Raw genomic sequence first — 13,436 nt, 5'->3', positions numbered from 1 at the left:
CTGTAAATTGGGCTCAGATATGAATAGACAGCCGATACAATTGTCATAATGACATAATAGAATCATAGAATCATAGAGTTGGAAGGGGCCATACAGACCATCTAGTCCAACCCCCTGCCCAGTGCAGGATCAGCCTAAAGCATCCCTGACAAGTATTCATCCATGATACAATGTCTATTTTCAACAATTTGGCTATTGCATTTTGCACTAATAGAGGGTTCCTGGCCATTTTCAAAGGCAGCCTCATGTAGAGCACAATGGCTGATCCCACAGAACATTCCTGCTGACAGAAGAGATTATCTTCAGCAGAGTAGACCACCCTCCCCTCCTCCCTCATGCTATAGATCAAAATGCCCCCCCCCCAAATGCTGCACCTGGGAGACAGGGAATGACCCCACCCCAGAACAACATGAGAGGGGAACTGGGGTAGTACAGTGGGAAGGGAGAATCAGTGAAATCCCCTTCTTCCATGGTGGAATAGGCAACTCAGTATGCCCTGGACACTGGGGGCACTGCAAGTTTCTCTGTGTACATGTGTTACTCTCTTACGCAGCTTCTCTTTGTTTAAAGTGGGAACTCCTCCTTTGGGAGAATCTTCCTTCTTGCTTCATGCCATGAAGGACTTATCCACACACCCACATCCAGGCTCAATGCTGTGCAAGCTGGCCATGGTAATAGGGAAAGTGATTCTTTAGACGAGGACTCTTTCTTTCTATTCCAAGATATTGCTGTGCATGGAATCTACCTCAATAAACTGTAAGTGCTATCTTTTCTGAATTCGATTGTCTGAGGATTTGTTACTGCACATTGGAGAAAACACTTCTGACTGATTAACTCTGCTACCAAATGAAATGTAACTATTTCTAATATTCCATTCACAGTAATCCTCCTCAGCACCCTTCCCATTAATTTAACCCAGAAGAGAAAAATATTGACAATTCTGGTTTGTTTGTTTGTTTAGATACTTTTAACCCACTTTTCTCCACTCCATTGAGGAATCCAAACAATGGCCATTTCCACACTACTTACCTTCTCCCAGAATGCTGCAGAGTGCCGAATGTTGAGGAAAAAACACGGAAGATAGCATCTTCTCGTGCAAGTTTTGCACGACATTGTGCAAAACTCGCAGGAAAAGACGCTATCTTCCATGTTTTTTTCGTGACGTTCCGCAGCGTTCTGGATGAAGATGACTAGTGTGGAAACAGCCAACCTATTGGTCTGTCTTTCTAATGAAGTGGAATATATACTGCTGCTAAGATTTCTGTGACAGAAACATAATACCATGGCAGCAATCTCAAAGGTGGCATGCACATAGCACCCCAAAAGCACTTCCACACGAGTTCATCCCGGCCAGAAGTCTGACTGCAGTTGCAATTACATGGATGTTGCTCTTAATCCTAAAGCAACGGCAAGAGAGATTCTGTTATGTGCAATCTTAACTGACCTTACTGATTTTTCAGTGTTTGGTCTAATCTGGCATTAACTGTGTCAATCAATATGCATGCTGCCATTTTCTTCAATAATCATAGAAGATTCTCCCCCACCACAATAAGAAATTCAGGATACGTAATATGGTGGCGATGGGTTTTCCGTTTAATTCTGGGTTCTAATTCATATTTTAATCAGCATGACCTTTGTCAAGTCACTTTGGTAAGCACACTTTAGGCTCCAAGGATCTACCTTTTTTGCCAGTGCTCCAGAGTCTACAACTTGGAGACAGTTGTAAAATGGCTCCACCAAAGGGAGAGCTTATCATCTGCTTAACTTTCCGTACCACAATGATTTTTGTGACGCTCTGGTCCAGACTTAAGATTAAAAAAAAATACATCTCACTGCATGAAAGTTGTTATCCATTGTAAAACCTAGTGCTTTAAATCCATCTATAATTCATCTTCACAACAAGCCTCTAAAGTAAACTATTATTATTCCCATTTAACAGATTGATAATTACCACTGAAAAATCTGGAAGATATCAAGTAACTCTGTAATTGAACTGGGATTTGCCCTCCTGTCTCCAAAGTCTAACACACTGATCAACTGGCTCATAATGAACATTTCCCTGTAAAATATTCTAAGCTAAGGACAGTTGTAATTATTTACAAAATAAAAAGAATTCCTTGGTATTATAAAATTTGGTGTTAGGATACCGCTTTGCAGTACAGGAGATAAGTTTATTAGAAAACTATTGTGATTTCAAGATGAAACTACAGCTGTGTGTCCTTCACATTTATGTAGAAGCTCTATGTTTCATCTTGGCAGTTTGAAGGGTTTTCGCTTGTCTTTTTTTTAAAGCTGTAGAAAGTGCCATGTTCCAAATCTGGGCTTCCTTTCTTTTTAAAGCAATGGTTAACTCATGGTTACAGAGAAAAGTATAAAACTAGGTGACTAGAGCTCATTATAACTTTGAAAGCAGGGGTTGGATTGAGCAACTGTCAAGAATTTCACTTCTGCCTCAAACTGCTTTGAAAGGCAGGCTTGACTGAGGCCCTGACAGGGCTATAGCTCGGGGCACATTGCCCTACCCAGAGCACTTAAGAATTTTGCAGAAGAACTGTCTTTTTACTTGTGACATGATAGAATTGAATCTTGGATTTAGCATAAGAAAAATTCTGGTTTAAAAAAATCAATGGTAACTAGTCTGACCCCACCGCCCCCAAAGTGACTGTTTCCAATTTCACTCTCTGAGCTGTGCCCAGTCAAGATTCCCCCTGACACAAAGCAGATTTTTCAAGGCTGCTATTATCACCCTTGATGTGGTTAAATGATGTGGCGGACTTCCTCCCCCTTTATGGGTTTGAACATGGCAGGAAGCTGAAAGGGGTAACTTAAGGAAGTTATTGTTATAACTAGGTAAATCATCAGCCGGTAAGCACCTACTGGTGTTCCCTGGCCCCAGGGAGGCTCGATTGGCCTCAACCAGGCCCAGGGCCTTTTCGGTCCTGGCCCCGACCTGGTGGAACTCTCTGTCTGAGGACACCCGGGCCCGCGAAGATCGTCTCCTTCAGGCGGGCCTGTAAGACGGCGATGTTCCACCAGGCGTATGGTTGAGGCTATCAGGGTTTCCACCAAATGAGCCTCTCTCTCCTGGTTTCCTCGATGTCTGTGGGGGGTATTGACCATCTACCCCCCATATATGAGTGACCACACATGGTTAAGCCGCACCTCAACCTCCGTCAGATGTTATATGGTTTTTATACAGTGAGTAGGTGTTTTATTAGAAAGCTGTTTTAATTTATTGTGATTTTATCTTGTATATTTTATCTTCTGTTGTAACCCGCCCTGAGCCCACTTGCAGGGAGGGCGGGATATAAATAATGATGATGATGATGATGATAGTGTAGTAGTAGTAGTAGTAGTAGTAGTAGTAGTAGTAGTAGTAGTAGTAGTAGTAGTAGTAAACAATAACTGTTTTATTGAGCTTGTGCGTTCCGGATGCTAACAACTGGTAGACATTTCAATAGACATTTGGGCATGGAGACCACAATGTTGAAGTTCATGTTGGCTCATGGACCTTGCAAGATCTGTGCACAGATCCCTGATTTCTCCAGTTCTATCTCTCCACCCAGTAACCATTTCCAAACACCTGGACAATTTATTCCTGAGGCTGTATATCCCATGTGGAGTAATAGCCATGCAGGTCAGGAGGTTGCCATGAGAAGAGGGCAAAATTGCTCCCTTTGATGCTTCCACCAGTGGAACTTCCACTCTGACACAAAAAGGGAGCATTTTGGCCCCCTCTTCACTGTAGCCTTTCAACCTACATAGCTATTAGTCCATATGTGCCCTTGTGACCCCCCAGGAACAAAATTCCATGGTCAGAAATTGCTACTGGGGAGAGGGGAAGGTTAGAAGAGCCAACATGGTATAAAGGTTGGAGTGATGGGCTAGGATCTGGAAGACCCAGCTTCAAATCCTCACGTTTTCATGGAAGCTCACCGGGTGACCAGTCACAGGCTGTTTATACACGGCTTACCTTGTTCCAGAAAACAGCGGAATCTCACACGAAATCTCGCACGAAGACTCTGTTATCACGTCTTCTCATGCGATAACAGCTTCTTCTCGCGCGATTTCGCGTGAGATTTCGCTGTCTTCCAGAACAAGGTAAGCCGTGTGGAAATGGCCACACATTCAGCCTAACCTACCTCACAAGGTTGAGGATAAAATGGCAGAGAGGAGAATGATGTAAGCTGCTTTGGGCCCTCATTGGTGAGAAAGCCTGGATATAAATGAAGTAAAGTTAAAAAATATAAAAGACCCTTAGACATCAGCGCTTTCCACTGGCAGATTGTGCGATCCAACAAGGGTTGCGGCATGCTCCCACGGGCGTGATCTGTCCCCAATTCAGGCCCAAATCAGCCCGGATTGGGCCACTGCGAAGTGCAGGAGCACTCCCACAGGCCTGATTCGCCCACCTCAGCCCAGAAAGGAAAGGAAAAACAAGTGGAATAAAATGTCTTTGCATTCTCCTCCCTGATTCCTTAATTGTGTTGGTTCCCGAATTTCCTCGTATCTGTCAATATCTTGAGGGTAATAGCCAGATACTAAAGGGTGAATATAGTGTCCAGTGGCAGTTATGAAACTGCCAACTATTTGAGAAGATAGTAACCCCTGTTGTACAGAACAACCACCAACTTCCTGATACTCTCAACATAAGTTAGTTCAGGTCATGTGATGGGAAGAGAAATAGCTTGTATCCAACCTCTCTGCAGAAAGTCAAACCACAAAGTAACAAGGAAAAACCGCATTCTTCCTTCAGACCTCACCACCATGGCCTGTGGCCAAGCTAACCACAAAAACTAAAACTAAAGCTAGCCCACTGCCATTGTGCCTCTGTAACCCTGCCTTAAGCATCAGCAATTTCATTTGGAAAAGAAAAGTGAAAATATTCTTTTGGAAAAGCTGAATTTTTCAGGAATGGATATAAATAAGTGATTCACAGGACACAAGAGGCTTGAAATTCAAAGAGCTTTGCTTATATGAGTATTATATTGCCATCTACACTAAAGCCGTACCCTATGTATGGAGATATGGGATGCTTAGCCAAAATGGAGAGGCGAAGGTAGTGCCAGGTCAACATTTCATTCTTTTGGCTGCATACAGTGAGACAGGGGTGGGAACATGGCATATTACCTTCAGTACTGCCAATAATCACTGCGGTTTCGCTCTGTTACTACTGCTTTTGCAATATTAATTTTCGTTTCCCAAAATACCGTTTTGCAAAATGAAAAAACCCACACTTTCCACTTTTGAAATCTGTTTCTATTTTACAAAAATATGCTTCTATTTTATAAAATCCTTCACTTTTAAAAATATGTGTTATTTAAAACAATTTTAGCCCCATCTGTGCTTTCTACTGCATTACTGAGTTGTTATTGTTACACTATTTGTATTTAGTTGGATTCATTTTATTTCCTTTTATCTTAAATGAGTCTGTGGTTTCAAACTTTATTCCTTCAGGAAATGCTTTCGACATTGGCCCCTGCGCGTCTTCCGTGGAACCTCACATGAACTAAAGATAGAATGTTGGCCTTTTCACTCATTACGATTTTGGCGCTCCTACTGTATATATAATCCTCTGAAGACATGTGATTTGCCCCCTTGGGGGCACTGAGTTGGATGAGAAGGCAACATAGAAATGTTTTTAATAAATAAATAATAAGTAAAATTTAAATAAAATAAAATAAAATTGGGCAAACTCACCATTTGGTTCGAATTGGGCAACGTGCACATTTTCCAGCTTCGCTACATGACTGGAAACCCAGATTTGTAAGGATGTGAAAAATACATGTGTTGCCTTATTTACACAAAATAGTAAACACATGCTATCAAGAGGAACATTTCATGTGTAGCACAGTCTATTTGTGTGTCAGGTAGGAATTCCAAAATTGTAAAAACGTTGCAGTGGAAGGATAATTCCGTAACAATCAGAAAAGCTTGTCCAGTGTTACTAATCTTCTAATTTAGACAAGCTTTCATGAAGCACAGTTTGAAAACTTCTGATATAAGCAATTATGAACATTTACATTTTTCTGCTGGATTAGGAACCAATGGAGTAACATACGAGGTGAGAGAAAAGAAAAGAAAAGAAAGAAGACTTCGGCCCAACAGCCAGTGTTTGATGATGGGCAGCTCTTCGGTACAGGTGAACCTCTCAGAGGCACAGAGCGAGACAATGTTGAGAAGAAACAGGAGAACAATGGAGACAGTACAAAGAACTGCAAAATGGAACTGACGCACCAGCCATGTGGTGGTAAGTACTCGTTTGGCCTAGCATCTTCTTAAGAAATAGAAATGTATTTTGAGAGCAATAGTCTCTATGAGTTTTTTCTTCACATTCTGTATTACAGGAACGTTGCATAGGAGAACAGACAAAAGAGGTTGGGCTTGTTTATATGTTTTAACAGTTATCTGTGAGAAAAATACATGCCATTGTACTTTTGGAGTATTACAACTTCATCCTTTTTAGGATATTGCCTGTTGCTTGTCAGTAAACAAGCAGTATTTACCACATAGAGTTTTCTTTCTATATACAAAAAACAACACCTGTGGCACAAAACATTCCCAGAAATTTATTGGTGTTGCCACTGGGGTACTTTTTTGGCTAAGCCAATGTCACAACTGAGGTGAAAAACCCCCATGAGTTTCTGCAAAAGAAAAATGATACAGGGACGAATTGAAGTGTTATACTAGTCAGTTTTCTGGCACAAACTATGGACTGCCACTGAAGAATGTTTACTTCACCACAAACTGATGCGTTTTGGGGGACAGAAAAATTTCTACAAGTTCCAACAATGTTACTGATTAATATAGATGTTTCACATCACAATTTATGTTGGTTTACTAATATCTGGATTCAAAATAGTTTTTATTTCACATTTAAAATGACAGTAATTGCTTTCTAAAGGATTAAAACTGGTTTTAGTTACTCAATATGCAAAGGAAGGGCAAATATCTACTTCACAGGTCCCCAGCATGGGACTCACCGAGTGATTCCACACACGTTGGATAATGCACTTCCAATCCTCTTTATAGATCATTTGGAATGGATTTTTTTGTGTGTGGAACAAAAAATCCACCCCAAACGATTGATAAAGTGCATTGAAAGTGCATTATCCAACATGTGCGGAATCAGCCACCATCACTTTTTCTGGGGCTGCCCAAGTGTTTTTATAAAGTGGATGAGACTAAGTGGAGTTTTTGCCCAGCAGTGCTTCTGACTGGCTGTGCAATTTTTTAAAATGTTATTTCGGCAGCAGATGGCCACCACAGCACAAGTCTCTTCACTGTGTGACTGAAGGTAAACTGTGTGTATGCAAGAAAATGTTTTAAAACAATGTGCTCATTTAAAAAGGCATCCTGTTAAACTTAGCTTCATCTTGAAATGCTGAATAGTTACTATTAGAGTTATGAATGACTTCACTCTATGACAGTGTGCCTCGTGCGGCAGCCATTTTGTGGTTGGCTGTGCCTCCTATAGCAGCCATTTTGTATTTACATCCCCAAGTTCAAAAAAATTGGGGACCCTGATCTACTCAAAAGAAGCATTCCACTTCATGTGAATTTATGTTCAGGCTCTGGATACTGGGGTACAGTGAAACATTATCCTTGTTTGGCTACATGTACTACAAAATACATTGAAATTTAACTTGAATTAGTAAATACATCCAGAATATGAAGTATGTAAGCTTTTTCAAAGTGCTGGTATGGAGAAGAAAAGAAGACTGAGAAGGGACCCAATATTCTCCACAATCGTACAAGTGGCCTTAGCAGCCATTCTCTGTGCCTACTCTGGACAAAAAGAGAAACAGTGGTCTCAAACAGCAGCCAAAAAGATAACAGAACTGTTAGTTTCCAATTTGTAGCAGTGATGGAGCACTTGAACAGATGACCTAGGGGTACTGTAAAATATTTGTCACTGGGTACTTTTATGACAGGGTTGCCAGCCCCCAGGGAGCGGCTGGAGATCTCCCAGTATTACAACTGGTCTCCAGGCCACAGAGATCAGTTTACCTGGAGAAAATGGCTACTTTGTGGGGTGGACTCTATGGAATTATGCCATGCCAAGGTCCTTTCACTCCCCAAACCCAACTTCCTCCAGGTTTCACCCCCTAGATCTCCAGGAATTTCCCAAGTTGGAGCTGGCAGTGGAAACCCTATTTTATGAGTAGGTTCTTTGGGTTTATTTACTGGATGATAAGATCACTTCAAGTCCACATGCAAGCCACATTTTTCTTCAAATATGTTACCAAGCTACATACAAAGTCAAGTCAAAAACATGGATTCTTAGCAGTACATTAACTTTCAGCCTGATGCTAGAAGCATGCCTTTCAGATTCTATTTATGGGGTCAAGAACCATGTATTTGTTAACTATGCAAATATACATACAGTATACAACTCAAAGCCACTCTAAAAACTTACTGATCTATTATCTTAATGAAAAAAATAATAGGTGTATTCTGCTCTCCCTCTGTCTCTTTTGGAAATCAAAAGGGAGCCGTCTCTTGTCAAACTTTAAGCAGATCAGGGTTCATTTCGTAGAAAAAGAGCTGGAGGAACTCATTAGCATAACTCATTAGCATATGCCACACCCCCTGACATCACCTGTCCTGGCTGTTTTGGACCCAATCCTGGCCATTCAGGGCCGAAATTGGGCCCAAAATGGCAAAAGGGGGCTGAAAATGGCCGGAAAGGGTCCCCAAATGGTCAGAATCAGGCTGCTGCTGAATGAGAGAGTGATCCACCACCTGTCAGAGGCCCGATCCGTGCTGTTTCATCCCCAATACAGGCTGAAACGGGCCCAAAATGGCTGAGAGTCAGGTGGGCGGGGCCACCTGACATGTGACCTCTTTGGGGAACTGCGGGAACTGTGTTCCAGCATGTTCCCCCTCGAAATGAGCCCTGAAGTAGATGGAATGGTTTCCAGGAATGACTAGCTCCTTGCCTTCACTGTATTCTTCAAAAGGAGAGAGGCGCTGCTGCTATTATTTTGCACTCCTATCTATGCTCTTATTGGACAAGATACATGCCAGTTGGAAAGCACTACACAGAAAATGTGTATGAAAACACTAGCAAAATCATTTCAGGTTTGTCTTGATTGTAGGCCAGTAGCTACAATGTCATCAATGGTTAGCCTGGAAACCATTACTTGTGTAATCACTTCCTAGAGACAATTATATAGAAGACAACTGATGGTCAGTCAAATCCAGCCAACTGCTGTAAAGCTGTGGCAGTTTATGCTTACTTGAGGATGGTTATTGTGGCGTGCCTGGCCCTTTGCAATTTTTATTCATTCCTTTAGATATAATTCTTAAGCAGCAGAATGCCCTTCGATGAAACAATGCCAACGAGGTTCCTCATCAAGCTAAATATTTTTAAATGAGGCGCACCAATAAAGTTTGTCACGCCATTTTGTCCTTGCTGGGGGGAGCTGTTATATTGCATTTAGTTCCCCCCCACACACACACACATGAAAGCAGCTGTGTATTTCCCCTCTCCAGCACATTTCATCCGTGACTTCTGTTTTAAAAGAAGTAACACAGCTATCCTCTACTCAGTACCACAATCTTTTGTACCTGACCCCACCTCACACACACAGCAAGACTTCTCCCATCTGTTATACAGGGAATGGATATGGACAGTTGTTGAAAAATGTGTGTTGCGTAACATCAAGCCACTTCCAACTTATGGTGAGCCTATGAATGACTACCTTCTAAAATGTCCTATCATTGAAAAATAGCTGTGTAGTTTTAAAAACGTTTGCAGAGATTCGTTTTTTATTCCTCATAATAATTAATACAATTTTATTAACACAACTCAGTCTAGGGTTGCCAGGCAGTGTCTGGCAACCAGTGGAGGACTGTGGGAGTGGATAGGAGGGGCACAACACCAGCAGCATCATGTAAGTTCCAGTAAAAAAACAGAAGTGACATAGGTAGTTCTAGGAATTGCCAGAAACCCTATGGTTTTACCATAGAGTTTCTGGTGATTCCTAAAGCTGCCTTAGGTCACTTCTGTTTTTTTTTTATCAGACATGATGTGACATCACACACAAAGCTACAGGGTTTGTTTTATTTTTCTCCTACAACTGCCCTGAGCAGTGGCTGGCAACAGGAACAGGGAGTAGGGGAATCCCCCATCAGGAGAATGGGATCCTAGATCAGTCAGTCACATGCACACATACAGAAAGATTAATGAAATCTTATGCTGGAACACATTTTATTAATATTTAAGGTGCCTCTGGATTCTTCTTAATCATTTGGAAAAGCTGAGACAGAAACTGCATCTTATGGAGAAATATATAGTTGCAAGCAGCAGCCCCGTCTCCTTTCCACCTCTCTTCTGTAAAGCTACAGGAATGTGACATGACATCATCATGCTTTTGTTCAGGGCGTTTTTTCAGCTGGAACGTGGTGGAATGGCATTCCGGCACCTCCTGAAAATAGTCACATGGCCGGTGGCCCCACCCCCTGATCTCCAGACAGTTTAGATTGCCCTCCATGCCACAGCGTGGAAGGCAATCTAAACTCCCCTCTGTCTGGAGATCAGGGGGTGGGGCCACCGGCCAGGTGACCATATTCACCGAGGGTGATTTAAACTTTAAAAAACTACCCCCTTGTTCCAGCTGGCCCAAAGTGATGTCATTGTGCGGTCCTGAGTTCCACCCCTGAGTTCCACCACCTCTTTTCCCAGAAAAAAGCCCTGCTTTTGTTTCCCTGAAAAGAGCAGCCAGTGAATTCGACTATTACCCAATATGAGAGAGGGAGGGGGAAAGAAGACAAGGGTGTTGTGTTCTTTGCAACATGTGATTCTGGCTTAACTGTATGTTACAATCTGTATATGTGTTCATTGAGTTTCAGGCAAAAATAATACATTTCACCGAAATCTCAGTAGGCTTCTCAGTTTGTTCTGTTTCAGAACAACCAGAATGATTCCACTGCAGGGTTAAAAAATAAGGAAATGACATTTCCCAAAGTCTTTGAGAGTAAGGAATGCAAAGGCTCCATCTAGCTTTCCAAGTCCTCGCTAAATCAAAAGTCCCATGGCAGCCAACAGGCAAATATTTGAAATATTAGAAATACGAAACGGGAGGATTTCACACCAGGACGGAGTTAGCAACAGATGGTTCTAACAGGCAGAATGCATCATGGAACTGCCAAGCTATTCACTAGATTGCAAAGGCCTGACATATTGCTTAGAAACAGACGGGAACTACACTGCCCTTTTCACTTATGGAATGCACAGCTGCAAAATGAGGTTTGGATTTTTTTTGTACAATGGGATCTCCAGGAAGATAAAATATATAAAAGTCATTGTGACTTTACAATGAACTGAGTCCATCATCATCATCATGCAAATATGAATTTCTCATCTATCTAAGATGCCAGTGACAGTTGGGCACCTACTAGTAGTCAAATTAAAATACATACCAAGAAATAGTGCCTGGGGAAGTCCTTCCTCTGGGATTACAATGAAGGAATTTGAACACTTGTGTTAATTTACATTAAAATAGTTCCAAGCAGGGGTCATTTTGTAGAAAAAGAGCTGGAGGAACTGATTGGCATAACTCATTAGCATAACTCATTAGCATATGCCACACCCCTTGACATCACCAGAAGTGTGTCATTAGCATAACTCATTAGCATATGCCACACCCCCTGACATCACCTATCCTGGCTGTTTTGGACCCAATCCTGGCCATTCAGGGCCGAAATTGGGCCCAAAATGGCAAAAAGGGGCTGAAAATGGCCAAAAAGGGGCCCAAAATGGTCAGGATCAGGTTGCTGCTGAGTGGGAGAGTGATCCACCACCTGTCACAGGCCCAATCTGGGCCTTTTCGGCCCCAATCCGGGCCTTTTCGGCCCCAATCCAGGCTGAAACGGGACCAAAATGGCCAAGAGTCAGGTGGGCAGGGCCACCTGACATGTGGCCTCTTTGGGGAACTGCTGGAACTGCGTTCCTGCGTGTTCCCCCTCTAAATGAGCCCTGGTTCCAAGAGATTTTCAAATGCTCACAAACATATTTAGGACTCATTTCTGAGAAATTGTGAAAAATGATTTGAACGAGTACTAAAAACCAAGTGTTTCTAGGAGTAACAGGTGAACCTGTGCCAGCATCTGATTCTTGACTGATTAAAGAGTTCTATAGAACCTCTGGAACTCTTTTCATTAAGAACTGTTTGAGGCCTTCATGCCTTGGCACATCGTGACGTCATCATTAAGTACCCCAGGTGTTGAGAGGTCTATCCTGCACCACACTTGACATCAGTGGGACCCATGTCCATGCCATTGTTGTGCTACTTGTCAGAGAAATGGAGCGATAGGGATGGCTCCGCTGATGCACAGAGAAGCATAAGGTGTGCAGGAAAGCTGCAGACAGTATAACCCATAAAGGCTGCCAGGGAAGCAGAAAGTTCTTGGGCAGGCCCTGATGTGGAGCATTCAGCATGGATGTTGATGTCCCTCAGAACAATCAGTGTAGGTGCCTCCAACACTACGGGCCAAGCTGCAAGTGACAAATGACACTTGAACGGCAAGTGGATTGAGTGGAGGGCAAGTGAACAGGGAGAAATACACTTGCTGTTCAAGTGTCATTCGTCACTTGTAGCTTTGGCCCTCAATCTGAGATGATCTCTGCCAGTTCAGAAAGGATACGTAGTGGGGAGCTGGGTGGACAGTAAATAAGCAGAATACCTAATCTATCTATACGTTCCTAGTGAAAGGACCATACAGTCAATGCCTGCTATAGCATGCACTGGAAGTCTACAAAAGTAAAAGTTATTGGCATTAGGAGTTTATTTTTAAAGGAACTACAAATGAGGGGGGGGGTTAATCCTGGATGTGGCTGTTTGACTTTTTTTACAATTATATCAAACCAAATGATTAATAAGAGTATTTATTGTAAGCATATTCAATTTTCAACTATGGAATAACTTATTAAATTAAGTGTACTAAATATGCTCCTTAGAACCAATGGCAAGGAGTTATTCAGATGATTTTTTTTCAAACTGCTTACTGTAAACTTCTTGTTCATCTTTGTTCTTCTGTGCATGCCCGCATTGGGACTGCGCACATACAAACCTGCTAATGGAGAAACTTCTCAGCCTCTTTAGAGCTCCGTTAGGGGCCGCTTCTCTCAGATCACATAGACCAACCGTTTTTCCCGCCTAAAACGGGCATGTGACCTAGGAGGAGCAACCCCTTCTCTCTCAGTTCTCCTGAGCCGCCCTGAACCCCAACTAGTTACTACCAGAGAGTTCACAGTGGGGAAGGAGGGAGGGATGTGTATCTGCACAGAAGAACTCATATGTACAACCCTGTTTTCATCTTTGTTCTTCTGTGCATCCCCACATTGGGAAATTACCAAGCTACACACAATAAGGAGGTGGGGTGAATCTCTCCGACTCAGTTTTATTTATTTATCACATGAAAGCATCACT

The 13,436-nt window shown here is 42.3% G+C and overlaps 1 protein-coding gene across 1 annotated transcript in view; it reads left to right on the top strand.

Annotated features, from left to right (window-relative positions):
• LOC129326893 (uncharacterized) overlaps positions 1–13,436 on the top strand; it is a 62,668-nt gene that overhangs the window by 28,645 nt on the left and 20,587 nt on the right. Inside the window, exon 6 of the mRNA XM_054975218.1 lies at positions 6,042–6,250. Coding sequence (XP_054831193.1) covers positions 6,042–6,250 — 209 coding nt within the window. The remainder of the gene's footprint in view (positions 1–6,041; positions 6,251–13,436) is intronic.

The sequence above is a fragment of the Eublepharis macularius genome, chromosome 4 (assembly GCF_028583425.1).
Source record: "Eublepharis macularius isolate TG4126 chromosome 4, MPM_Emac_v1.0, whole genome shotgun sequence".
NCBI classification, from domain to species: Eukaryota; Metazoa; Chordata; class Lepidosauria; order Squamata; family Eublepharidae; genus Eublepharis; species Eublepharis macularius.
This window is presented reverse-complemented; position numbering and strand designations above follow the sequence as displayed.